The 26,781-nt window shown below is 33.1% G+C and overlaps 4 protein-coding genes and 1 pseudogene across 5 annotated transcripts; 3 read left to right on the forward strand and 2 right to left on the reverse strand.

Moving 5' to 3' along the window:
* The first annotated feature begins 28 nt into the window (after nucleotides 1–28).
* On the forward strand, nucleotides 29–4,316 carry LOC128394812 (MFS-type transporter SLC18B1-like; annotated as a pseudogene).
* Nucleotides 3,944–5,973, reverse strand: LOC128394825 (ras-related protein Rab-27A-like). The gene is made up of 4 exons (XM_053355194.1): nucleotides 5,577–5,973; nucleotides 5,401–5,486; nucleotides 5,097–5,324; nucleotides 3,944–4,869 (listed from the first exon to the last, which is right to left on the reverse strand). The coding sequence occupies exons 1-4, from the start codon at nucleotides 5,763–5,765 to the stop codon at nucleotides 4,710–4,712; spliced, it is 663 nt and encodes a 220-aa protein (XP_053211169.1). The 5' UTR covers nucleotides 5,766–5,973; the 3' UTR covers nucleotides 3,944–4,709.
* A 636-nt stretch (nucleotides 5,974–6,609) lies between these two features.
* LOC128394858 (uncharacterized) lies at nucleotides 6,610–7,500 on the forward strand. Its single transcript, XM_053355230.1, has one exon. It carries the CDS (start codon nucleotides 6,610–6,612, stop codon nucleotides 7,498–7,500), a length of 891 nt encoding a protein of 296 aa, XP_053211205.1.
* Nucleotides 7,501–10,533: 3,033 nt separating this feature from the next.
* Nucleotides 10,534–14,173, reverse strand: LOC128394830 (uncharacterized). 2 transcript variants are annotated; one of them, XM_053355200.1, is made up of 2 exons: nucleotides 13,705–14,173; nucleotides 10,534–11,725 (listed from the first exon to the last, which is right to left on the reverse strand). In XM_053355200.1, the coding sequence occupies exon 2, from the start codon at nucleotides 11,496–11,498 to the stop codon at nucleotides 10,941–10,943; it is 558 nt and encodes a 185-aa protein (XP_053211175.1). In that variant the 5' UTR covers nucleotides 11,499–11,725; nucleotides 13,705–14,173; the 3' UTR covers nucleotides 10,534–10,940. The 2 variants fall into 2 exon arrangements, with proteins under 2 accessions (XP_053211175.1, XP_053211174.1); XM_053355199.1 differs by lacking the exon at nucleotides 13,705–14,173 and adding an exon at nucleotides 12,036–12,945.
* LOC128394797 (uncharacterized) lies at nucleotides 12,502–26,738 on the forward strand. The gene is given in 9 exon segments (XM_053355167.1): nucleotides 12,502–12,577; nucleotides 12,982–13,003; nucleotides 13,005–13,030; nucleotides 14,153–14,307; nucleotides 14,388–15,879; nucleotides 15,947–16,739; nucleotides 16,919–23,771; nucleotides 23,833–26,080; nucleotides 26,153–26,738. Coding segments are annotated over 9 exon segments (11,979 nt in total). The 5' UTR covers nucleotides 12,502–12,516; the 3' UTR covers nucleotides 26,482–26,738.
* Nucleotides 26,739–26,781: the final 43 nt, after the last annotated feature.

The raw sequence follows: 26,781 nt of genomic DNA on the forward strand, positions 1-26,781 counted from the left end.
TCAATGAGGAGGGAGAATGGGAGCCGAGAAAAAAAGGCTTCTCTCATGTCAATAAATAGAAGATGATAGAAGATTAATTCTTTGAGTCCGTTTTCATCAGCATGATTAATGACACCTTATTACGATTTCTTTACCAAAAATCTAATCAATCGAGTGAAAAATCAATCAATAATATAATTAACAGTATCATTTACCCATAAGAAAAGTTAACCGATCTAAACTATTAGAAAATGTGTGGGAAAAAGTTGCAAAAGCGAAATTTAACCCAATTAATTGAAACTTCGACAGTAATTACATCAACAATCAACATTTCATCATCTTCAACGGTTCCTCTGGATAATCATGACTCTTCATCCAATTGGAGTAAATCAGTTAAACCACAATTGTCGACAATCAGTCAAACCGGACCAATTAAATTGTCACGTCGTGATTATCTACTCATCTCTGTATTTGCTTACATAAACATCATAACCGGAGCAGCTTATTGTGTTTTGTCACCTTTCTTTCCGAAAGAGGTAATTAAATGATCTTGGTCTTTGTATCGTGTAGAAAAATTAATTAAAGTTCATCAACGTATTCACTACTGAACCGATAAGTGATAATAAAATAAATCATCATTGATTGATTTCTTTCTAATCAACAGGCTGAATCTAAAGGACTATCTCCATCGACCTATGGTTTCTTTTCTCCATCCAGGAAGTGATTGCCTTCATCTTGTGTCCAGTCTATGGAAAATTTGTAAGTTGACCATAAATGGGATATATTTTCATTCCGAGTGATTCATTTTTTGGAACCATATCTTTGATAGAATTAGATTTCAACAAGAGAAAAGAAATGAGTTGTATCTTGAAGTTAAGTAACTTTTTCTTTTTTGCTTTGATGATGAAAAGTAATTAATAAAGAAACTTTAATTATTTTATTTCACCTTCATTTTCATCTTCATTCTCATCTTCATCCTCATCTTCATATTCATCCTCATCTTCATCTCTATTTTTATCTCCATCTCGTCTCTTACAAGGAGACGAGATGTTGTTTATATTTTCTTTGCCAACAATCATTACCTGGTGTACCAATGAAATATAATTAATGTGTTTATTTTGATTCATCAGTCGACAAATTAATCAACATTTAACAATCTTACCAAAGAAAATCAGATTAAATTTACCTTGATTTCTATTTTGTTGTCAATAATTTGCTTTAAAAGTTTTTTTCTTTCCTGAGTACTTGTCTTTGTCTAAATATTAATTACTAATAAATCAATTAGTTATCAATTAGTTATGAGCAACTTGAACAAGAATCAATTCAATTAATAACATAATAAACACACAGTGAGCACATTGATTGACTCTCCATGTTGTTATCCGTAAATGTCATTGATTTTTATCAAACAAATTAACACCAGACTCGAAAGGAAGATGATGACGATGGTGATATTGGTGATGATAATCAACGAAGTGATATTAATCGGATGATTATGACCTAATCAACTTAAATAATAACTTCATTCTTTTCTTAATTGTCAATAAATTTAAGTGAGTTACAAGTGGAAAACCACAACAACCCACTCGTCTATTAATCGTTGAAAAATTAGCATAAACCAATATCACTCAAGCATAATTTGATTGATAGAAACGAGGAAGAAAATTCAATTCTAACTGTAGTTATATCTAAATCACTTACAGATTGAAATTTAAAGAAAAATGCTCATTTTCTCATTCGTTACTGTGGTTACAATGTTTCCTAATTTCCATTTGATTTTTAGTCAATTTTCCCTTTACTAATCACAATCAGCTAATAATTTCTTAATTTGTGTACCATCAATTGATTAGTAGCATTTATTGTTAAAAGTTGTTTGTTAATTTGTCAAGGCTCACAAATGATTTGACTCTCATTCGTTTTTACACTTTTCTATCCAGTTACCTAAACTTGGATTTAGATTGACAATTTTAACTGGTATCTTTGTTGGATCAACTGGAATAATCTTGTTTGGGTAAGATAAATATTAGTCTTCTTTTAACAATTAATTTGTTTCAATTGTTTCATCTGTTTTTCAGAGCATTAAAATGGGCTCCAAATGGGACACTATTCACCACCTTTGTGCCTTAATCCGATCATTTGGATCAATAGGATTAGCAGCAGTCTCAGCAACGTGTTATGCCGCAATCCCGGTCTATTATCCAAATCACATCTCTCAAGTATTTGTAAGCTAATCCTCTAAATGACTTTGGACATTGGTACTGATAATTTTCACTTTAAATCAATCTCTTTTCCTCCATAGGGTTTGATTGAGATGTGTTATGGTGTTGGTATGATCGTTGGCCCTCTGCTTGGTGGTTTCCTTTATGAGGTCTGGTTCTAAAACAAATCGATCAGCAATCTTTGATTTAATTATAATTGACTAATGAATCTTTTGTCTCTGACATATTTTTTCTTTCTGTTAGGTTGGGGGCTTTGATTTGCCCTTTTTCGTCTGTGGTGCTCTTCTTTCCCTTACATTTCCAGTACTATTCGTCCTCTTCCCGAGAAAAGCAAGTGAGTTCAATTATGGATTATCTGATTAACCAATTGAATTTCAATCAATAACGGTTGTTGAATCACATTCAAACTCTTCATTAATTTTAATATCAAGCAAATCTCATCATCTGATTAGACATTTATTAGAAAAAAATAACAATAGCAAGTGACGATGATGGAAAAAAACATAATTATAAATCAAAGGGAAATTTCTGTTGATTTGTTGATTATTTTTTATTTTGTTTTCTTCTTTCACATCCTTGATTGATATAAGACTCTCATCGATTGATAACTTGAATATTAACTATTCCTGCTTGCTTTTCAAACTGTTAATGATTAGAGAGAAAAAGAGAGACTTCTAATTATCTTTATATTCATGAACCTTCACGATGAGTCAAGATCTTGAATCTCTAACTTTGAATTTGATTAAGTTTGTTTAATTGATGATTTTCTTTCATCTTTCATTAAGAATTGACCAGAAATGAGAAAAGTGCTGGAATATTCAAAGTTTTATCCAATTGGAGGATAACATTACAGATCCTCATAACTATTGTACTTTGCATCGTCTTTGGGTTCAATCAATCCATGTTGGAGCCACATATTAGAAGCGTAAAATTTTCGACATTGAGTTCGTTATCATATATTGGGACATTCTATTATTTGCGTCTCATCTTAACAGTTTGCTAATCTGCGATCATCAGCAGTTGGATCAATTTTCTTATTATCTGGTCTATTTTATGGTATTTTTACCTGGATCGTTGGTCTGTTCATGTCGAGATATAAAGATGTCACTTTCATGAATATCGTCGGTTCTTCACTTATCATATTAGGGTTCATTCTGGTTGGTCCTATTTACCCTTTGCCAATTAAACCGTATGTTTGACAGTTTAAAGATCAAGTTTAACCTAATTCTAAATGGGAATGAAACTTTTCTACAGGAGTATTGTACTGGTTGTATTCTCTCAGATCGTTTATGGAATGGGCTTGGCCTTTTGTTTCGTTTCCAACTTTACGCAAGCAATGAGGGAAAAAGAGTATGATAATTGGTAATCTAATGTTCCAATTTATCAATAACAAATTGTTCTTTTGATCTTTCAAGTTTATCTGATTTAAAAGACGATGTTGGTGCTGGTTCAATGATAAGTAGTCTTTTTGTTTCTGCTTATGCCCTTGGGTAAGAAATTGAAACTAATTTACTTTTGCAAAGTGAATTTTAACTAAAAGTTTCATCGTAATATATGATTATCAGAACTGCCCTTGGACCCATAATTGGAGGTTATCTTGTTGAACATTTCGACTTTCCTAAAGCTTGTTTCGGTATCGTTTTGTTGACAATGATAATTGTAAGTACATTGTATTATATTTTGGTTACCTCATGAAGTTCTGGATTTTATCTCAAGTTCTAAAGAATTTTTCACTTTTTATTCCATCAGTTGTTGATTATAATCTTCACCATGTTATTCCATGAGCGTAAAAGCTTCGATGGTGAGAATAAGAAGAATAACTTCAATGAACAAATTCGTTATTGAGTTTAAGGATATAATTCACCAAAATCATAATCTAAATCAAAGAGTTGATTGATTACTCTTTGATTGTGAGACTTAAACAAAGTGATTAGACAAGATTGAGTGGTAAAGATATTAACTAATAACTGTCGAGAAAACAGCAAATGTACAGGCTTGTGACTTACCGAAAGGAATCGAATATAAAAATGAGCTTTATTTTTACGATGGAATTTGACAATTTACATGTTCTATACTAATTTCTATCATTAAATTTCCAATACTTTACACATGATATAATTGTTTAACTTCAAATCCGTGTCAACTACTCGATTAAAACGAGCGTCTGGTTTACAAAGTGATAAAAATCTTACAATTTTGCACCAAAAACAATATGAGATTTGCTAACAGTTTAACAATTAAGTAGTGGCTCAGTTTCTCATGTCATGAAATCAATTACTTCATTGATTAGTCTTCTCAATAACAATTTCAACCGTTCCAAGAACAATATCAGTTGAAGTTGATTCGAGTTTAGAAACATCGTCTTCGTCCGAATTAATCGAGTCTTGATCAGGGAAATTCTTTTCAACATGATCGGAATGGACTGTAACGATATTCTCTTGGCTCTGATAAATTACTCTGCTTTGCACTCTTGGAGTCGATTTGTTGTGATAATCGTCACTATCAGAAGACTCAGATTTTGACTGACAAGTGGAGTCTTGTGGTTCTTTTGTGGCTTTGGCCTCGGCCTCTGCACGAAGTACAAGATCCCAAGTATTTCGAGTGTAATATAGCCAAATCATTACAGAGGCAGGAAAGACGACAACAAAACCAGCAGCAATGTAAACAGTACCTGGAGAGTTCTCAATAGTTGCATTGAAAATTTTAGAATAAAAAACGGAAGAAATTAAAGGACCAGCCGATTCGATACACGAAAGAATCATCAGAACAGAAAGGGTTTACTGTTTTCCATTTGTCATAAAATAACAGTTAATGTGAATACAAATGATCACTATTTATTCAATGAAAAAGTTTCTATTGAAAGTGATTAGTTTTAATTGTTGAGACTTAATTGCTCACCCATATTTTTGTGCCTCTTGTTTAGCTCGTTCCTCGGAAACAACTCGTTTCTCAAATAGATCAACCTTATTACCACAAAGTATTACATCGGGATCGTTACAATAAGCATGAGTCTTTAATTGATCTAACCAACCACGAATATTGATAAATGATTGTTCACTTGTTATATCGAAGATCAAAATGAAGCCCATTGCATCACGAAAAAAAGCCGTTGTTAAACTACGAAATCTGTTGATTGATAGTAAATTTTTCACAATTAGAATCAAAATTTTATCAAGTTAATTGTTTTCCTTTCATTACAAACCTTTCTTGACCTGCAGTGTCCCATAGTTGAAGGTGAATCCGTTGACTTCTCCTTGAAACTCCGTCTAAATTTTGTGGCTTATAAACCTGATTAAGAAAATGAAACAATTGATTAACTAATGTTACATTGGTTAAGAAAACAATCGTAACTATGATTAAAACAAGCAATTAACTTACAACTCTTTTCTCCCTGAAATCAATTCCAACGGTTGATATAAATTTACCATCAAATGAACCATCAGTATATTGGTAAAGGAAACTTGTCTTACCCACTCCCGAATCACCAAGAGACAAAAATTTAATCAAATAATCATAATCAGGAGCCGAAGGGCTATGATTGGGAAGTTGATTTTTTCCGGTCATCATTAACCAATCGATTCTTTTAATATCAGGCCTTGATTTTGATCACTCAAATTGATAATATTGACAAATAAGATGAAGTAAAAAAAAAGTAACAACAATCAATCGAGTAAGTATTGTCAAGTATTGGCAGTTGAAGTGATTTTTTTGGCAATTTTTTGATTCGTTTTCACTATTCTCTTTTTATCTCTTCGTTTATTAGTTGATGTTACTCTAAAAGATCAACAAATTGATGAAATGTTTCACATTGAAAAACTACCTGATGATTGTTTATCCTCCATTTTTGAATCTATTACAAATCTAGATGATTTAATTGTTTGTTCAAAAGGTAAGCAATTGATAATCTCAATTTTAATTGTCTCTCATTCACATTTTTACGGAAGTAGATTTTCATTTCAAAATAATCTGAAAATTAATCAGCGGTTCATTTAAATCGCATCGCAAATCATTTTTGCTGTTAACTGAATTTAATTTTCAATTCATTTTGATAATTTGATAGTTTGTCAACGCTGGAGGGTCCGAATTGTTCAGAGATTGAATAAGGTGAAATATTTAAGTGGTAAGTATATTAATCGTAATGAATTGGTTCAACAATTAACTTAATTATCTTAATACTAATTAGACGACAGTAGTATTGGCTGTTTCAAGAATTCAATTTACAGTCAAACCATTTAGGTTGAACCAAGTTTCTATTAGCTCAGAATATTTTCTATTTAGTTTGAACTTGCCATCGGCTATCCATCGGGTTAATCCGTTTTCTCTAGAAAGGTTGAAATTTTCTCTATTCCCTCGAGAAGATTTTCTATTTAGTTTGAACATTTCCTTCTGATTTCTCATTCTGTTCATAACCATGGTTGTGAACTCAATTAATACTTTTATCCGAAGATACAAACAAAGTGGTGTAATCAAAAAACCACCAGGAATTAAACCAAAGAAGTTATCAAGTGAACAAGTGAAAGTTTTGAATTCTTGGTTCGATGAAAATTGTTTAATCACTTTGGATGATGCAAAGGATAAAGTTAAAGAAAACTTTGGAATTGAAATTTGTATCGAAACGATTCGAAATTATTTAAACAAACTCAACTTTAGCTTCAAACGAATTTCAGTTGTTCCCGTTGCTCGAAATGACCCAACAAGAATCGCTGCGAGAAAAGAATATGCTCGAAACTTTATGACAATTCAAAGACACCGAGAAAATTTTTTTCTCGACGAAACAGGCATCGCCGTTCACGCGGTTAATTATGGATGGAGTCGTATTGGTGAACGTGCTAACGTCAAGACTCGTGCAGTCAGAGGAAAACATTTCTCAATTTGTGCGGCTATTAATTATCGTAGTCTTTACTTTTATGAGGCTAAAGAAAAGGGTTATGACACAGAACATTTTGTAACCTTTCTCAATCAATTCCTGCGCTTTTTAGAAAGAGATGATATCAAAGAGGCCTACATAATCATGGAAAATGTCCCATTTCATCATTCTACGGGAGTCAAAGATACAATTGAAGGAAAAGGTCATAATCTAATCTTTCTTCCTGCTTATTCACCTTTTCTCAACCCAATAGAGAATATGTTTAACCAGCTCAAGTATTATGTCAAAAGATTCAATCCAAATACACCTGATGATGTTTTTCATGGAGTTGATCTAGCAAGTGAAATGGTCGTTAAAAACGATTGTATAAATTATTACGAGAACATGATGATTTATATTGGAAAAAGTCTCGAAGGAGAAATAATAAATAATTAAATAAAATGTTCAAACTAAATAGAAAATCTTCTCGAGGAAATAGAAAAATTTCAACCTTTCTAGAGAAACGGATTAACCTGATGGATTAGCCGATGGCAAGTTCAAACTAAATAGAAAATATTCTGAGCTAAATAGAAACTTGGTTCAACCTAAATGGTTTGACTGTACTTCAATAAACTTGATTCACTGAGTCAAAGTCAATTGTTAGGACTATTGCCCAGATTTAAGGTCAGTTTCGGGTTTGATAAAGTTCACAATCAAAGGGTCACCGATTAAAATTTGTTAATTGTCTCGATTTCATTTCAGATTCTTGACATTCGTCCCACAAACGAAACTAAATTTAAATCTATTGACATATTCAAAGTAATTGAAGGCATTAAATCAGTGAAAGGATTAATATATGAACCATGTTGGGATAAATTCCCATGTTCGATATCAAGAGTACTGACCATGAATCTCGAGCAACTTTATTTCGCTGATTGTTTCAGAATCATTTCGAGGAGATTGCAAATTCTGGTTATTTGAAAATCTCCAAAGACTTCATATTGAAGTCGCAATTGTAAGTAACAGAATTAATTTAATATCAAATTATTCGAAAAGTTCTAATGGTTCCAATCAAAGTTTCAATTAGTTCATATGATGGACCAGTATTGGAGTATAAAAATTTTGGAGGCTTGTTTATATTCATATGATGCCACTAATCCTTATCCTGGATTTCATTTCATGGATTTATGTCCATCCGTTGAAAGTGCTCATCATTTAATCAAGCCGAAAAAACTATCGATCAACCAAACAATCAAAAATAATTCACTGAGAAATTTAGTTCTGGATCATGTAAGTTACCAGCTAATTGTTTAAGATCAGTGTCAACAATTTAACTTTTTCTGATTGCAGCCGGAAAATTATGTATCAGATAATTGGACTGATTTGAAACTTGTTAATCAAGTATCCGAAATTGAAAATCTCGCAATTAGAGGCGATTATGGGCTTGATGATTCTAATTTGACGGAATTACTTGACCTTATACCGAAATTGTTATTCTTGATCTTCGCCAGTCAACCAGATTATCGGAAAATCGAAAGATATTGTTAATCGATATTGTCAAAGGAAGAATAGAGAATTTGGTTCTACAATAGGCCCGATCAACGTATCGAACACGATTGGCCTGAACTTGCATCTCAAACTAATCAACGAATCTGTCAAGGGTTCGATTTCATGAGAAATTGTTTTCTTAAAACATTTCAACAACTTCCTTATCTTATTGATCCAATCGAAGATGATTAATTGTTGTATTAAAACAAAACGAAATATTGATTAAGATGAAGATAATTCTAGAAATTGGTAACTTGATCACAATTCTGTTCTGTAATCAACTATTGATTTAATGATAATTAAAAAGAGGATCATTGAACAACAAAGATTGTGAGGCCAAATTGATTGTTTTTTAAGATCATCTTTAATTGCTACTTAATTGTTGTTATAAATACAATTTAATCATCAACAATCATTTGCTATTTTGGATAACACTTATCTTCAAACTTTATTTAAATCAAATTGTTTTAATCACCAAAATATTAATACAATTTAACAAACCATTGACAATCACATGATAATATTAATTAGCGTTAACATTGATTAACAATTTAACTTGATTAAATTGTTGCCTCTTTTATCTCTGGTCCTTTTTATATACTCATCATCATTTGATGACAATTAACCGATATATTGATTTCAACTGTTACCGACAATTAAAATTGATTGTCTATTAATCGTCCATCTTTCAATGATTAATCATGAAACTCATGATATTGAACAACAAGAAAATCAACTGATTAAATTCATAATATTATCTATTTGATTAAGAACATTAAATTTGTAAAAAGAAATCGTTGTGACTTTTTTTTTGAGTATCAATTGCGGAACAATTTACAATTAGATCAATAATGATAATCATCGGTAGATTTCAGATTGTACGATAATCGTTCATTGACCTTAATCATTATAAATTGTGTTTAGTTTGTCATTTAATCATAATTAACGTTCATTGTTACCTAATTGTCATCAAAGGAAATGAGGAAAAAAAAGAGTAAATTGTGAGAAACGAAGTCGTTGCAATTTAATCAATTGTAGAATCATTTTTCTTAATGAACCAATGTAATTAACAAGTGATTATGTTAACATGATCAACTAGGATATTAACATTTGACAATTAACAAAATACAAGTACATAAAGTTTATACTAATTAATTGATGTAATCGATTAAATTAATTAACTGATAGATTAACACCAACGAGTAATCAATTGATTTAATGTAAAAGCCTCTTGAAGATTAAATTTTTTTTGTTGCTCTCACAACTTAAGATTTATAATTGTTTGAAATTAACATTAATTGACCTTAAATTGATGATACAAGTTAATTGTACATAGATTAAGTACCAATTAGAAAGGTAATTAACATTTATTGGAGAAAAATTAAACAACCGGATTAAGGAAAGTTAATGACGAAAGTTGGATTAGGTGAGTCCAAGTATTCATCGAGTCCGTGATTTATGATTAGTAGATAATGTCAATCAAACTGTGATTGATTTACTTGCATCACAATTAAGAAGAGAGAGAAAAAAAAATCTAATTAGTAAAGATACTAAATTAACTGATTAACTTAATTGTGCGTAAATCTGTTATTGTGAACACCAATTTAGTTAAAGTATCATCGTTATGATGATCAAATGATTTGATTGATTTCTCTCGGACTCTCATCTTTAATTCATTTCTTTCTAATTAGATAACTAAATTAACAAGATTATGATTAAGATAATTGTTGAAGCAAAAACTTGAGAGCAATTTATGGGAAATTTTCCTCCAAGGGCTTTTACAAGTCAAATTGTGAGATGATTAACTTTGATTAACAATTTCAATTGTATCGAGTGTGTTAATCAATCAAACCAAATACTAATAATTTATTAATAATAAGATTAACTCATTAAAAGGGGTTAATTAAAATTGAAGATTATTATTTTAGTTTCTCTCGTAATTTGTATTGGAAACATTGATTGTGAAAGGAATTACAGTTAACTTAACCGGAAGGAATCAAACAGAGAAATGATCAACCTAAATAGTTAACTAATTTGATCAACAATTAACCATTAGATTGATAAAGAGGAGACAAAGTGTCAAGAATAGTCAAAGATTAAATTGGTTAGTAATCATCGTGATCATGGTTACTATTATTATATTTTAATCTGTAAACAGTTTCGTTAATCAGTAAACAAAATTGTTGATTGTATTTGTTTGTCAATCGCAATAATAATAATTAAAGTAAATAGAGTAGTTAAGATGTTGATGATTGGTAACTAAAACTAATCGTGATTTATGACAATCATATTGTAATTGATATTTGCTTGATTAAAATAAGACGATTAAGATTAAACCAGTTCGACTATTATTTATTTTTACTCATTCGTTTCATGGTTTTCCGATTGTTTTTCAATTTAATATCAAACGATTTAACTTTGCCTTTTAATGAGATCGCTTGACCCTTTTGCTGACCAATGTCATGATCCAATGATTCAATTAATTCAATCAATCTATCGACATGAGATTCCATTTGTTGATACCAACGTTCATTTGGATCATAAGTTTGACACCAAAGTTTGTCAACTTCATGGGGAGTTAGACGATCTTCAACGGTAAATGTTTCGACGATTTGTTGACTTGATACCGATCGATCTTCGTGATTTATGACACTTCTATTAGCGTTGACACAACAATAGCAACAAAATATTCGAGACCATAAATTACTTTCATATTGTTCAATTGCAATTAAATCCATTTCAATTTGATTGAGTGTCAGTCCAGTTTCATTTAGATTCGCGTTCGTTGAGTTTAATAATTTCCCTTGAGATTTCAATTCCTTTTGAGCTTTTTTACCAATAGATTCAACTTTTCTCGCTCTTCGGGTGATTGATTGTTTCAATTCCGTCACACTTTCATTAACCATGGTCTTAATAGTAAACAATTAACCCAAGATTTGGTCAATCAATCAGAGAGTTAGAAATTAATCCAGTTTATACAACCTTGTTAATCGAGATCTTTGTATTAGATGTAAAATCAAATTACATAACAATCAACGTCGATTATCAGTTTAATATATCAACCACTTCATCCAAGATATTAATTGATAATATTAATCATTTGAATATTTGAATAGTTCCAAAAGTGAATTAACTTTGATATGAAAATGAAACAGAATAAAAGATCAACAATCAATACAAACAGTTAATGATAAAAGAATTAGAAAATTACAATCAAAGATTCGATAATCAAAAGAATGGACATTAATTATTCAATTACTCAATTTGTAGTTAGTTATTGACAATTAATAGTTTCCATTATTGTAGTATATCAACAGGTATTGATTGTTGATTGCAATCACATTATAATTACATGAGTTCTAATCAATTCTAAGATGATTGAAATGTCTGATTAGTTTAATGAAATGGTCAAAATGAAATGTAAAGTTAATCATGATTCTTACGTTTAATTGTAATACACTGATTAACTTGTTATCGTTCTTATCCTCTCAACACTCTGTAATCAACTCTTGTTAGATCGATGAACGACCCTTTCAAAACTTGAGATGAATTCAAATGTAAGAGGAAGATGAAAATGATGATGATGATGAGAAGATGAGAGATGTTTTCGCTCAAGTTACTGGTGATGAAGATGATTAAGATGATGGAGATGATGAAAAGTAGAATATGTTAAGACACATGTGAAGAAGATGATAAGCAATGAGAGATGGAGGTGAAATTATTTGAAAGAGAAGATGATGATGATGAAGATGAAGAAGATGAAGAAGAGGGAGGAGGAAGAAAAGATGATGATAAGAAGATGAAATTATTACCATTGATCGATTATCTCAATATCTCTTAACTTTTGCGAAGGTGAAAATATTTAGGCGACTATAAATTGCGAAGACAATTAGTTGATCATTAGCACTGAGAATCTTGATCAAAATGGATCTCAGGTTAGGATTAATTATATTCACTTTTTACTGTGTTACAACAGTTACACCAGGTTAGTAATTAAGTTAATTAGTCAAATAATCAATTAAATTAACAATGGAAACTAGTTGATCATATTTAATGTAATTAAACAAAACAAAACAAAAAACAAAAAACTTTTCAAAAACTATTTTTGCACCAAACCAAATGATCAGTTTAATTGTTTAATTTGTTTCCATTTTTAAAAGTTTAATTGTTTTATTTAATCATTTTACCGTTAATTCAAATCATCTAGTAATTAATTTATTGATTAAAAGTTTTTCTTTTCAATGTGTGTTTCATATCATAATCAAAATTAATTGTTTCTCATCATTGCGTTTCCGTTTAATTAAATTTCTAATCATCATTATTAATTATGTTTCTTTTTTTTTTCTTCTTAATCTTTCATCATCATCATTAATGGTTAACAATTAACAGCTAAATTACCAATAACCAAATCTGAAATCAATGCTCCTTCATTGTACAGGTAAGAATCAAATTTAATTGTTTCTCGTCGTTCTGTATTTCTGTTTATCCTGATTAACGGTTTAATTGTCACGTAAATCAGTTAGATAGTGATAGAACTAAATTGTTACTGATTTAATCACTTTCACTTTTTGTTTTCTTGCTTCTTGATTGTCACAATCAAGAATAATAATAATGATAACTGATGAGAAAGTGTTTAGCTCAGGTCTAAGAATGAAATTCTGATGAATCATGTTTTGTCTGGTGTTTATTGTAATTAGAATTGAAAATTAATCATGATAATTAAAGAGAGAGAGAGAGAGATAATTAACTGATTGTAATTAATAAGAAAAGAGTCAAATCTGATAATAAGGTAGATGAACAATTGAAGTTTTCATTGAACTTTGATCAAACATTTAAGACTATGAATGTTCAAGTGTTTACGGATACTTGTAATTAAGATTTTGTTTCTTGATTGTTATCAACAATTAAGATGAATTAACTTGTTCAAATTGAGTCTTTCATTTATAGCATTTAGATCAACACTTAAACATTGAAACTACACTCAAAGTAATTACCTTTTCCTGGATATTAATCATAATCAATAACAACAATTGACTTTCACTCGCAATCTTAATACACAATTCATTTAATTATCTTGATGATTAAATTAAACGATTAACTTGATACACGTACCTTGAAATAGTAAACATGTTATTAAATATCCTTTTCCTGGTTTACCAAATTACCGATGTTAATTAATTTGATCTTTAAACTGATGATAGATAATCAATATAACCTTGAAAGTTAATAGAACCCAATCAATATTAATTCAGTTTGATTTACTGGTAAACACTTTAGGAAAACAAACATTTGATCATCTAAATTGATTTTAAAATTAAATTAAAATCTATCCTTGATTATGTGTTCACTTGAAGGCATTTCAATTGATTAACTACTAGAAAATGTTGACAGATTAGTTAATTCAATCAATTCATTGTAATCAATTGATTCTGTTCATCTTTTGTTGGTTCAATGTTTAACTTAATCTTATTGATACTCTCCTAATAATTACATCCTCAACTTATTATATCCTGATTGTTGTGGTTAATTGTATTTTCTTACTTAATTTTATATCCATTAGAATCCAAAAATCTACTCTATCAACCTGGAAAAACTTATATCTACGATTATGATGGAAAAACTCAAATAAGCTCGGCTGAAGGAAACGGACAAGTGATCGAGGTTAAGGCCAAAGCTCATGTTTCGGTCATTGACAATTGTGAATTAAGTTTACAGGTAATTAGTTGATTAAATTGTAATGAGTTTATGTTGAATGGTGATATTGACTGTTGGCACTTTTTTCTGTTTTGATTTAGTTGAAAAATGTTCAACTTAAAGGCTTAGAATCTGAAAATGAGGCTATTAAAGAGCTTCAAGATCGTCCTATTGGATTTTCGTACCAAGATGGTTCGGTAGCTTCGGTTTGTCCATCGGCTGAAGATTCAACTTGGTCAGTTAATGTTAAAAAAGCGATCATTTCAGCACTTCAAGTATCTTCAACACCAAAATCTGGTAAGACAATTGTCACTGAAATTGATATTCTTGGTCATTGTGAAACACAATATGAGGCGATTGCGATTCCCTCTTCATCAAACACTTTAAAATCAATTAAAAAGACCAAAAATTTGCGAAATTGTCACCACCGACAAGCCAATCTATTCTCATTGTTTCCAACCAAATACTCATCGGAATCAAATGGTATTCAAAATATTCCCATTCTTGCCAATGAACATTCCTGTTCAATTGAAGTCTCCAAAGAATCAATCGTCTCCAGAGTAATTTGCACCGATTCAGCGACACTTCTTCCTCTATCATGGTCCAAATCAGCCTCATCTGGTTTCGATTCAATGTTGACCTTAACTCTTGAAGCTTCAGTTCCAAGCTCATCAGTCCGACCGATTGATTCATCTAAGCGACAAACATTGGCCTTTAAACATACACTCAAAGAGTCTTGGGCTTCAGCCAAAAGCGATGCCAATCAAGTGATCAATTTACTTAAAGATCTTTGTAGTTCCATCGAAGATGAAGTCAAATCAAATGTTCCATCAAGATTCGCCGAACTTGTCTATCATTTACGAAGCTTATCGCCATCATCAACATCCAAAATCTGGTCAGCCATTAGTAAGAACGAAATTTGTCCATCAACATCCAAATTATCGGATCTATTCACTGATGCTCTCATCATGGACGGAAGTGAAGGATCACTCAAGGTTATCGTCGAACTGATCAACGAAGGTACATCCAGTCCATTAACTGTAAACTATTGGTTAACTTTATTGGCTTTCGCTAGTTCACCAACTGAAGGTTCCATTAAGTCACTTTTACCTTTAATTAAGAACAAAGCATTACCACGACAATCAGTTCTTGGCGTTTCAGCGCTAGTCCACAATTACTGTTCTTCTCCCGATGTTGATTGTACCTCATCACCAATTGTAAATGAAGTTACTCGAACCTTGGCCTCACGATTGGCTTATAAATGTTCAGTTTCACCAGATACTGAAGACGATGCCATAGTTGCACTTAAGGGCTTAGCCAATGTTGCTCCTTATCTTTCAACAGGAGAAATCAGATCAATCCTCGAATGTTCAAAGGACTCAAATTCACTTTTCGTCCGAATAACTGCAATCGAAACACTTCAATCAGTCTCATGTTTAGATTCTGTCGCTCCAACAATGATGGAATTGTTCATCTTACCTGAACTCGATGCAGAATTGAGAATCGCGGCTTATAAAAATGTCATCTCATGTCCATCGGCATCTAAAATTGAAGCGATCATCACAACATTGGAAAATGAAAACTCAACTCAAGGTAAGTGAATATAATAATTCTCACCCAACTAATCCCAACTAATCCAAATCTTGATAATCTCTTTCAGTTGGTTCATATGTGGTCTCACATTTATCCAATATCCAAGAATCGTCCGATCCATTGAAAAGTGAAATTAAATTATACTTAACTGGAATCAAGATTCCATTGAAATCTTTCCCTCAAGACATTCGTAAATATTCAAGATATTATGAATTATCTCAACATTTCTCCAAGATCAATGTCGGGGCTGTTGTCGAATCTGATGTTATCTTTGATGGATCATACATCCCACGATCAATCAAGGCCAATCTTTCAGTTCCAATCTTCGGTTCCTCGATCAATTTTGCAGAGGTTGGTTTCCGACAAAAGGGACTTGAAAATTCAATCCAGAGTCTCTTTGGACCATCAGGATCTCTTAAAGATAAAAATTGGAGAGAAATCTTGGAAACCTTAGCAACAGCTCTTCTCAATGAGAACGATCCAAATGAAATTGAAGCCAATCGTTATCGATTAGCTCGTCGATCAGTCCAATGGCCATTCAAACCTGTCAAACTCGAATCTCTCGTGAAAAAGGCGACCATCACTCCCGCTCCAGTCGAAGGTTCAATGTACCTCAAGGTAGATGGTAAAACCATCATTTATCTATCCGTAGCTGATGCGAAAAAAGATTCAATCAAGTCAATTTTTGATTCTCGACTCGAGAACGTTGTTAAATCAGCTAAATACGATCGAGCCTTTAGCTTCATGGTTATGGACTCAATTCATCAATTCCCTGGTATCAATGGATTCCCAATCAAAATCGACATTAATTCAACAGCAGTAGTTGGTTACAAACAAACTGACGAAACAATTTACCCAAGGTAATTATAAGACAACCAATTACTACACTTTCATGTTGACAAACAATTTAAAATTGATCACATGGGTTTTGCTTTTTATCAATTAAGTTGATGCGGTTAAATCAAAATCAATTAATCATTTGACATTTTATCCATGACATCTCACATTTTATTTTTATTGTTTCCTATTTTTTTTTTAGTTTTGCTTCCCAATTATCTGTTAAAATTGGTTTTGATGCTCGAACCTCACAACCTGGACTCAAATGGGTGACCACAGTTAACTCTGCACCCGCTTTGTCAGCTCAGGTCAAATACAAGAATTCAATTCCAGTTAATGTCACTTTGTCCATTCCAAAGGAAACTTTAACCCTTTTCCATTACAAGAGTGAACTAATTTCAATCGCTGCTGATAATTCAGAGAAACAAATTCGATCGGCAAACTCCCGTCATCACGATGGTTGCACCCAAAGTTTCACCAAATCTCTGGGATTTGAATTATGTGGTGAATTTACAGCACCCAAACCTTTATTTACTTTGAACTCTCCATTTATACCATTTAATGGACCAATGAATTTTGATATTTCTCTTCGTAAAACCGATAAATCAATGAAAGGATGGACCTTCTTCATGGAAATTCCTGATGATCATGAAATTGAACACAGAGTTTACAAAATTGGCTTCGATAAACCAGGATCAATGGTCAACAGTGAATACAAATTATCTTTGGGTTTCATCAACAAGATCAATTCAAAATCGAATTACAGAAATGTCCAATTTTCATTGAATTCACCATTCAAATCCATTGATGCTCTTGTTTCTAGTGAATTCGGAGATAAAATTGTTCAAGTTCGAGGTGGACTCGTTGTTGATTTCGAGAAAAGTTATACCGTCATGGCGAGATTGACCAACCAACAACCTGGAAAAGATATGGTTTATGAAGGTGAAATTTTACTTGGACTTGACCATCTTATCGGACGGACAATCAACATCAAGAGTAAAATGTCAATCAAAGAGGACAATTCAATCAACTTCGTTGTTAAACCTGACAACGGTGTTTCATACATCGAAGGTGCCGTTAGTTTGACTCAACCTCGTGTTGACATTTTTGGTGATTTACGATTCATCTCATTCAAAATGTCAAGTTCAATGAGTCGAGAAAAATCTGGTCTGAAAAATAACTTCAATCTTTCCTATCGAAAACCAAATTCAAACAAAGAGGAAAAATTAACTCTCTCAAGTTCATTCAAACAATCGCTCACTGGTTCAATCCACAAGTACATCAGTAAAGTTGAAGGTTCGGCTAGTAAATGGCCAAAGAATAGCTTCTTGGTTACATGGGAATCATCTTATGCTCCATGGGAATTGGTTGAAAACGATTTGACCATTGAAACGGGATATAAATCATCTCGAGGCTATTCAAGTAAATCAAAGATCACTCAAGTATCACGATTCACCGGTTTGACCGGAGATTATTCCGATGTTTTCGCCCGTAATACTCTTGTCATCGATGTTGCTGGAGTCTATTACAAAGCTAATTTCATGGCTAATGGACAGTTGACCAGTTCTTCACCAAGAGCAAAGATTGACTTTACTGGTGGAAACCGATCCAATGGAGACAAACACAAAGTTTTAATTGACTTTGGAGCTGAAACTAAGCCACTTTTCCGATCAACTTCATCTGCAATCATCCGATTGGGATCCGTTTCAGTCAATTTTGCTGATTCACTTTCCGAAAAGAGTCAAGGTCAATTCGTTGGTAACAACGAGCTCATGATTTCTGGATCTACTTTCTGGACTGTGGGATACAACTACTCTAAAGGTAACGACAATCAATATAAGATGACCCGAGGTTTAGACATGTCAATCAAACTACCAAGTTACAACATCGATTTCACTCAAGATGGATCATTTGTCATGGAAAATGACCAAATTATCGTCACAACCATGGGCTCGAATAGACAATCAAAACTTTGGTCAATCGATAGTAAAATCAGTCAATCATCAAATTCATCGGTTAAAATAGATTTACATTCAATTGGCTCAGCTGAACTCGAAGTGTCACCTTTTGCTCCAACCCGTTTGGGTTACCTTAAATTGTCACGTAATGGTTACACCAAATTGAGCAAATTTGCTTATTCACCATCAAGCATTGGCATCGATTCCGAATTGAAATCAAAATCATCGCTTATTTACCAATTAGCCGGTAGATATAAGTCAATTAACAAATGGTCAACTTCAATCATAACCAAATCAGTTATATTAAGCGTTGCTCTTGCTCCTCAAAACGGTAAATTTGACCTTAAATTGACCAAACCACAGGTACATCATATCACATCGTTCTCAAAGGATCAGGCCACTTTTTCATTCACCACCGAAACCAAACAACAATCGAAACCAATTTTATCAATGAAGACAGATTACCATTCAGCCGGAACATTGGCCGTTGAATTTGTTTCAAATCCCGTTGAACTTCATTCAGAAGCTACTTTTAAATCAATCGATCGATTAGAATTGGAATCAAATCTTAATTTGAAAAAATACGGAAAATTTTTCACCATTGAAGCTTCACGAGTCAAGAAAAATGTTAAAATCAATCTAACTGGACGAGATATTTTCTCAGTCAAATGTAATATCGATTCAACTGAGAATTTCAAACTTGACATTGATATAACTGACCAAGGAACAACCGGACTTGAGATTAGTAACAAACCCGATCTGAAAGCTTTCGCACTTAATGGTAATTATCCATCATCCGGTTGGGAACAATCAACTTTAATCCAACACACATCAGAAGCGACAACCATTTTCTCAAACACCCAAAAACTGTCCCAAAGATATTTCTTCATCAATGGTCGATTAGCTGAATCTTTATCCGCTCTCGATGTTAAACTTGGTGAAAGTGAATCACTTTACAGCGAATGGTCATCAGTTAAAGGAAAAGGTTCTCTTAAACTGACCTCTGGTCAATATTCCTTTGATCATGATTCTTCCCTTTCATTGGTATCTAACAAAGTGATTTTCTCATCATTAACCAGCAAATCATCAAAATCTCTGATAAAAGTAAACTTTGACAGCGATCTTAGTTCAAAACTTGATTTAATCATGTCTCTTAACGATGATCATTCATTAAGTTTAGCTTTGGATTCCAAATCAAACTCTCAAAATGCTAATCTTAAATTAACATCAAAATCTCAATCCTTGGATCATTTCACTAAAGTTAATTATGCACCTTCAGCGGACAGTTTTGACCTTAAATCATCGACAACCTCGAAAGGTATTGATGTTGCTACAATTAAATTCCAATCAACTGCACGAGCACCAGTAACCATTGAAATCTACAGTCTCAAAGTGATCGGTACTTTCCAGGTCGAATCATCCGGCGGAGATAAACGATATGCATTGAAAGTTGTACATCCAATTAACTTGGAAACAGAAATTAACAACAAACAAAGATCATCACAATTTAATGTCTACAGTGTTTACAAACACTTAAATGGCCAACCAATCTACGAAATTGATGCTAAAATCCAACCCAAAGGTCTATCAACTATTGACGTTAACATTGAGAAAATGAAAGGTCACTTGACTTACTCTTATTGGTCTTCAATCGGTGTGACTTTCGATAGTGGATCTGGTTTCGATCACCAAACAACAATCAATCTCGATACTAAAACCTCAATTCTTGAAATTAAATCGTCATCCACAAAATCGGGCTCAGCTATTATTCATATCGATGGTTATTTTGATATCAATGAACGAATGAGCCTCAAAGTTGTTAACGGACCTTGGGATGGAGCAATTGAAATGAACGTAGCTAATTCAGTCTTTACAACTTCATTGAACAATCAAGTTAAAGCTTTGATTCATTCAACTCGAGCCACTTTGAAGGAAGATCTTTTCACTTTAACATCAAACACAATGAAATCGTCGGTGGATCTTTTCTCATTAGACTGTCAACTATCGGTCAACTCAAAATCTGAGATTAAATTGTCAACACCAACTTGGAGCTCAACATCGACTTACAATGTCATCAAATCTTCAAGCAATTTCCAATTCACTTTAAATAGACCTTCAATTTCATCCGAATACATCGCCACCGTGATTTACGATTCTCGAGCATCAAGCTTGAAATTGACCTCAAACATCCAAAGGAAAACTTTGAAATCATCAATCGATTGTGAACTAAATGGTTCAGCTAAAAGTTGGTTCAAATATTCATCATCATCCAATGGAAGAATCGATTGCGAAGTTAATCCATTTGGTACAATTAAGACCGCTAAGATTAGCATTGATTGGAAACCAACTCAATTCATTCACAACAGCGAAATCAAGAACGATCAATTTGGATTAAAGGTCAAATCAACTTCTTCTCGATTCTCAAATTCAATCTACACTTTCAATGGAGAAATCGGATTCATCAATGAGCAGTCACCTGGAATTGAATTGAATCTTGTCACCGGAGCATCAAGTTATCGACACGCATCTTCATACTCATTGACCGAGAATTCAGCCAATTTACAATCAAAATCAATCGTCAATCGAGTAACTTTATGGGATATCAAAGGTAATTTACCATTCAAACCAGACCAATTGTTGACCACATTCAATTTGGACTCACCAAGAGTATCTGGTAAAATTATTTTCGACCCAATCGATCGATCAATCAAAATCGAGACCCTCGTCAAACAATCTAAACAAAAAATAGTTCTAAAGACAGTCTATGGTCCAATGGTCGTTGATTCTTTCACCTTCGATCTCTCTTGGGATGCAGATAAAGATCCAAATGCTCGTCTACTCATTTCTCGAGATGGTGAAACCAACGATTCCTCAAGAAAAGATTCATTCACCATGGAATATGGTTCCAATGTTAAGGCCAAGCTGTCAAGTAAAATAAACTACAATCTATTAACTGGTCCTCATGATGTTTCATTGGCTTTCAATTTACCAAATTCACCTAGTAAATCAATCTCTTTGGTTCATGAGATGACACCGTCAGAGATCAAATGTGCTTTCCGATTCTACGAAAATAACCAAGTTGTCCATCAATTGGTCCACGAAATGCACATGGGCTCTGGATCGGTTACAATGGAAATTGGAACCAAATCAAGTTATCCAACATTCGATGGTCTTCATTTATCGTTCAAACACTCTCAAAATGCTTTCTCATCAATCACCAGTGAACTTAAAATTCAACCTTCTTCCGGTTCACCTTATTCAGTTAAACTCAATACTGAATCACCAGTTTCACGAAAAGAGAAATCATTTATTGGTAAACTTTTGGTTAAAACACCGATCAATCAATATCGTCAACAAGGTATTACAATTAACCTTTCATGGACTCCTGAAGGAACACAATCAAGTGCTAACCTTAAAATCACTCGAGAATCTGGTGATTCAGCCTCATTCTCTAGCAGTTACTCTATGAAATCCTCTGGTGGTTCTTTGTCCCTTTCGTTAGATGGTCCATTATCTGGTGTCTTTGATGGTTCTAAAGTCAAAGGGCAATTTGATAGTCGATCAAACAAAAAATCAGTTACATTTGATTCAGATATCATCACAATTGGCTCATTTAATGTAATTCTTTCTGAACAAAGAGGAAAAGTCGAAGGTCAAGTTACTCTTTCATCACCACGAACATCTCGATATATTGGAACTCTCAAAACTAACATGAAAACTTTCATGGGAATTACTCATGAAGTATCACTGACACAAGATAATCTTGAACTATTTGCATCCAAATTAACTCTTGATTACGGTAAACCATTACTTGGTCAACTTATTGTCTCCTCTAAAGGTTCAGATGTCCTTCGTTTTGGACTCAATCGTTTCGATGTTTCATCTGATGAAACCAAATACATCGCTGATTACACTGGACCTAAAGGACCTTTGAAGGTTAATCTCAATTTACAATCAGCTACAACTCTTTCCCAAATTGAATTACAAGTTTGTCCAGCCAGCCAATGTTACAGTCTACAAGCCACTGATATTATCAATCAATGGGGTCGAGATTCAAAAATAACTTATCGAAACGGTGCCCATTCTCGCGTCTATGCTGGTTCTTACATTTTCAAATCAAAATCTGGCGATTTCACTGCTTCCGGTTTGTTGAATTTAAATGGTGTTCCTTTCGGAGCTGAGCTACTCACAACTTCATCTAAATCGATTGGAAAAATCATCTTGGCCCAAAGAATAATCGAAGCTCGAATCAAATCAACTGATTCAAAGTTTGTTATCGACTTCATGGCTGATGCTAAAAGAGAACCAAGTTCAAAGGTTACTATTGAAGCCGATTGGATCAATCAATCGATCCCATCAAAAGGAATAATTAATGTTAATTACAAACTTCGATTCGGCTCATCTTCACTTTATCGACCAATTTCAGTTTCATTTTTATTCAAAAAAGATCCAACTGATGGACAAAAACCATTCGATTCTCGAATCATCTTGGATTTGGGAAAATCTGATTCACAATCGTTGATCATTGAAAGTTATCTCGAAAATATTTCCTCGAACAACAAGTCAATCGCATTAACCATTTATCAACCTGGTTCATCGTCGAAAGTGAACTTTGCTTTAAAAGGTCACTTAGGCTACACTAAGACCCGATCATCAGCTGGAATCAATTGGTCCTGGATCGATGATAATTTGGTCAATCGTCGAGGATTCAACCTATTCAACATTGACATGGAAGCAAAAGAAATGACTTATATTGCTCATGGCGGTTTCAATGATATCTCAAGTCGAATTCAATATTTGACTGATGATAAATCATCCAATCTAATTGGTGAGATGACAATCAATGGTAAAACGAAAAAGGGTCAACTAACTAGTGAATTAGAAGGTAATTGTGGATCAGTTAAAGTTTTCTGTAATAACAATTTAAAGAGGAAAATTGAAGCTTGTTACGAACCATATCAATCGGTCAAGATTAACAGTCAACGATTCAATTACGATTCTTCAGCCCAAACTGACCTTTCACTGATGTTATCTCAGAGAAACGGTAAAGTTTTAAAGGCTTCAATGAACTTGGATCCAAATTATTCAAAACAATTGGTAAGTCAAAATTGTCAACCTTCATCTTAACTGTTTTATTAATAATATTTTTCTTTTAAAGAAATCAATTGATTGGCCTTCAACCAACTTACGAAAACCTCAATGGAAAGGAATACCATCTACCTTATTAGTTGATTCCCAAATTTTCGTGGACATTTACGATCCAATCAGTAAATCAATTACTGTCGAAAGTATTGAACTTGTCAGCGAAATCAATCAACACACTTTACCTTTGAGAAGAGTCGTTGGCGATTATGCCCCAAAGCTATCGTTCAACATTCCAAAAATTGACATTTCTTCAATGTTTGATAGACTAATCAACAAGATCGATACAACAATTGACCTCAACTCCATGAAAGACTTTGCCCTCGACGTATTTTCATCATGCAAAAGTCGCGTTGACGATATGACTGAAATTTTATCTGAAAATTGGCCCAAGATCAAAGCATCAATTTCTAAATGGACAAATGATTTAATAACTGGTATTTCACAATCAATCAAATCAAATTTATTTGAATCACAATATTTTCCAATGATGAGCAAAAAATTAAACCAATTAGCCAAATTACCTTGTAAATTAGCTAAATCGGTTTCAGTTAGAATGTCAAATGTTTACACCAGCTTAAAGAATCGTATCATGTCCAATCCCGATATCAAATCATTGGTCGATATTATCACCGGATTATATGTTGAAATTTTGACAGAATTAAGGAAAGGCGATTATACCTCAGCTCTTAAATCTTCCGCATCACAATATCGTTATCTGGCATCACCTGATGTCTGGGGAGCTTCAGCTCGTTTCACAACATGGAATCCAGCCAAGGGAATGTACGAAGCCGAAATCGTATCACCAGTCGATGTAGGAACCGTTAAATCGTCGATTCGATCATCCCAACAATCTTTATCCGATCTTAATGATTCACTTAATGGATTGAAAGCTTCTCTTTGGAGTGAAATGGCTCCTCCATTCAAAGCAACTGCTTTTCTTTTGGGTGGACAACATTTCATCACTTTTGATGGAAAATCTTTTGATTTAAACTCTGTTGATTGTTCCTACTTGTTGGCCAGAGACTTTATTAACGGAAGCTTTTCGGTGATTGTCAAATACCTTGGCGAGAATAAGAAATCATTTCTAGTTACCTTAGGCGATGAATCTGTTATTGAAATCATTCCATCTGAGAAAAGAGTCAAACTTGGTAAAAACAATGTCGAACTTCCTGTTGTTCAAGGTTCATTAACTATTCTTCGACACCATCAATCAATCGTTCTTCAAGATTCATCTACTGGTTTAACTTTTAAGTGTTTCCTTGGTCATGATCTTTGTTCATTGTCTCTCTCTGGATGGTATTTCGGACGAACCAAAGGTCTATTTGGTACCTATGACTACGAACCATCAAACGATTATCTCCTTCCTAATGGTAAACAAGCAACCGATGTCAGTAACTTTGCTTCTGGCTGGGAAATTGAAGGCTCATGTGCCAATCCATCAGGAACACCAGTTCGCCGTGATGAGATTCGTCGATCAAGTAAAGCATATCGACTTTGTAGCAAAACATTTACATCTTCAGAATCACCTTTAGCTGATGGATTTTCATTCGTTCCTCCCAGTTTTTACTTCGAGATGTGCCTTCGACACATGGCGAGTACCAAAGGACAAGAAAGACCCGAAAAAGCTCTTTGTACAGTTGCTGGAGCTTATATCGAATCAGTTCGAGCTAATGGATTCGAGTTAACTATGCCATCTGAATGTTTAACTTGTGAAGCTGGTCAAGAGTTTGGAAGCCGAACTTATATCTCACCAACCATCAAATCTTCAAGAGCTGATGTTGTATTTGTCATTGAAGAGAGACCATGTAACACTAAATTGATCAACGATTTACCAAATTTAGCTCGAAGTATGAACAAAGAGCTCGAAGAGATCGGTTTGAGAGACCCACGATTCGGAGTAATTGGATTCGGTGGCTTATCTCGTGAAGCTCATGGACACACTGCTCGAGGTGAACTATTGTTCAAACACCAAGACACCATGATGGCAACCAAAAGGATGGAATTAGCTCCCGCAAATTCTTATGACGCTAATTACACTGATGCTCTAAGTGCTATCGTTTTAGCATCACAATATCCCTTCCGAAAAGCAGCTTCCAAAAACATCGTTCTTTTGACCTGCAAACCTTGTGATGAAAAATCTTCTCGATTTGATTACAATGATATTCAGCATTTACTTTTATCCGAAGGAATCACTCTTCATGTTGTGTCCAATCAACGATTCGAATCCAAACATGCCACATCGAAAACCCGAGAAATTTTCGGTAAGTTAATTGTAACCAAATCGATAAAACTAATCGGTAGTAACTAATCATTTCTAATTTCTTCATCAATAGGTATTGATAGTGGATCAATTCAACGAGCAAGCGACATTCGATCAACTGAAATCTCCGATGAACAGATTTACCTACGAAAATCAATAACAATTCCCAAAGATATTTGTATCTCCTTAGCTCACATAAGCAATGGTGCTTTCTATCCAAGTCCATTGGCCATTTCACTGGAACAACGATTGGAGAAACTTTGGTCTCTTGGTTTAGTTCGTCGAGTTGCATCAACCGCAATTCCTAATCAATGTCAACATTGTGATTGTGTTCCTGATAATGATCTTTTACACTCGAAAATACTTTGCCGTCCATGTAGACCATTAAAACCCGTTCATTGATCATTTAATCGACTAAAAACAACAGAAAAAAGCGAAGACATTTTTGCATTTTATACTTTGGTTTCCTAGGAAATTTCAAATCAACTCATTTTCGCAATCCAATAATAAACTCAATGTATTTCTTTACCCTTTTAATTAATTATGTCATCGCCAAACTGTAATCACTTTTTATATTTTATTAGATTGCATACATTCAGAGATTAAATTGTAATGAACTTTGGTAGCCATTAAATATTTTGTCACCAGAAAAAATGAAATTTGAATTGATTTGCATGTTGAATAAATGATAGAAGCAAAAAA

The sequence above is a fragment of the Panonychus citri genome, unplaced genomic scaffold (assembly GCF_014898815.1).
Source record: "Panonychus citri isolate SS breed McGregor unplaced genomic scaffold, ASM1489881v1 Contig00140, whole genome shotgun sequence".
Classification (NCBI taxonomy): domain Eukaryota; kingdom Metazoa; phylum Arthropoda; class Arachnida; order Trombidiformes; family Tetranychidae; genus Panonychus; species Panonychus citri.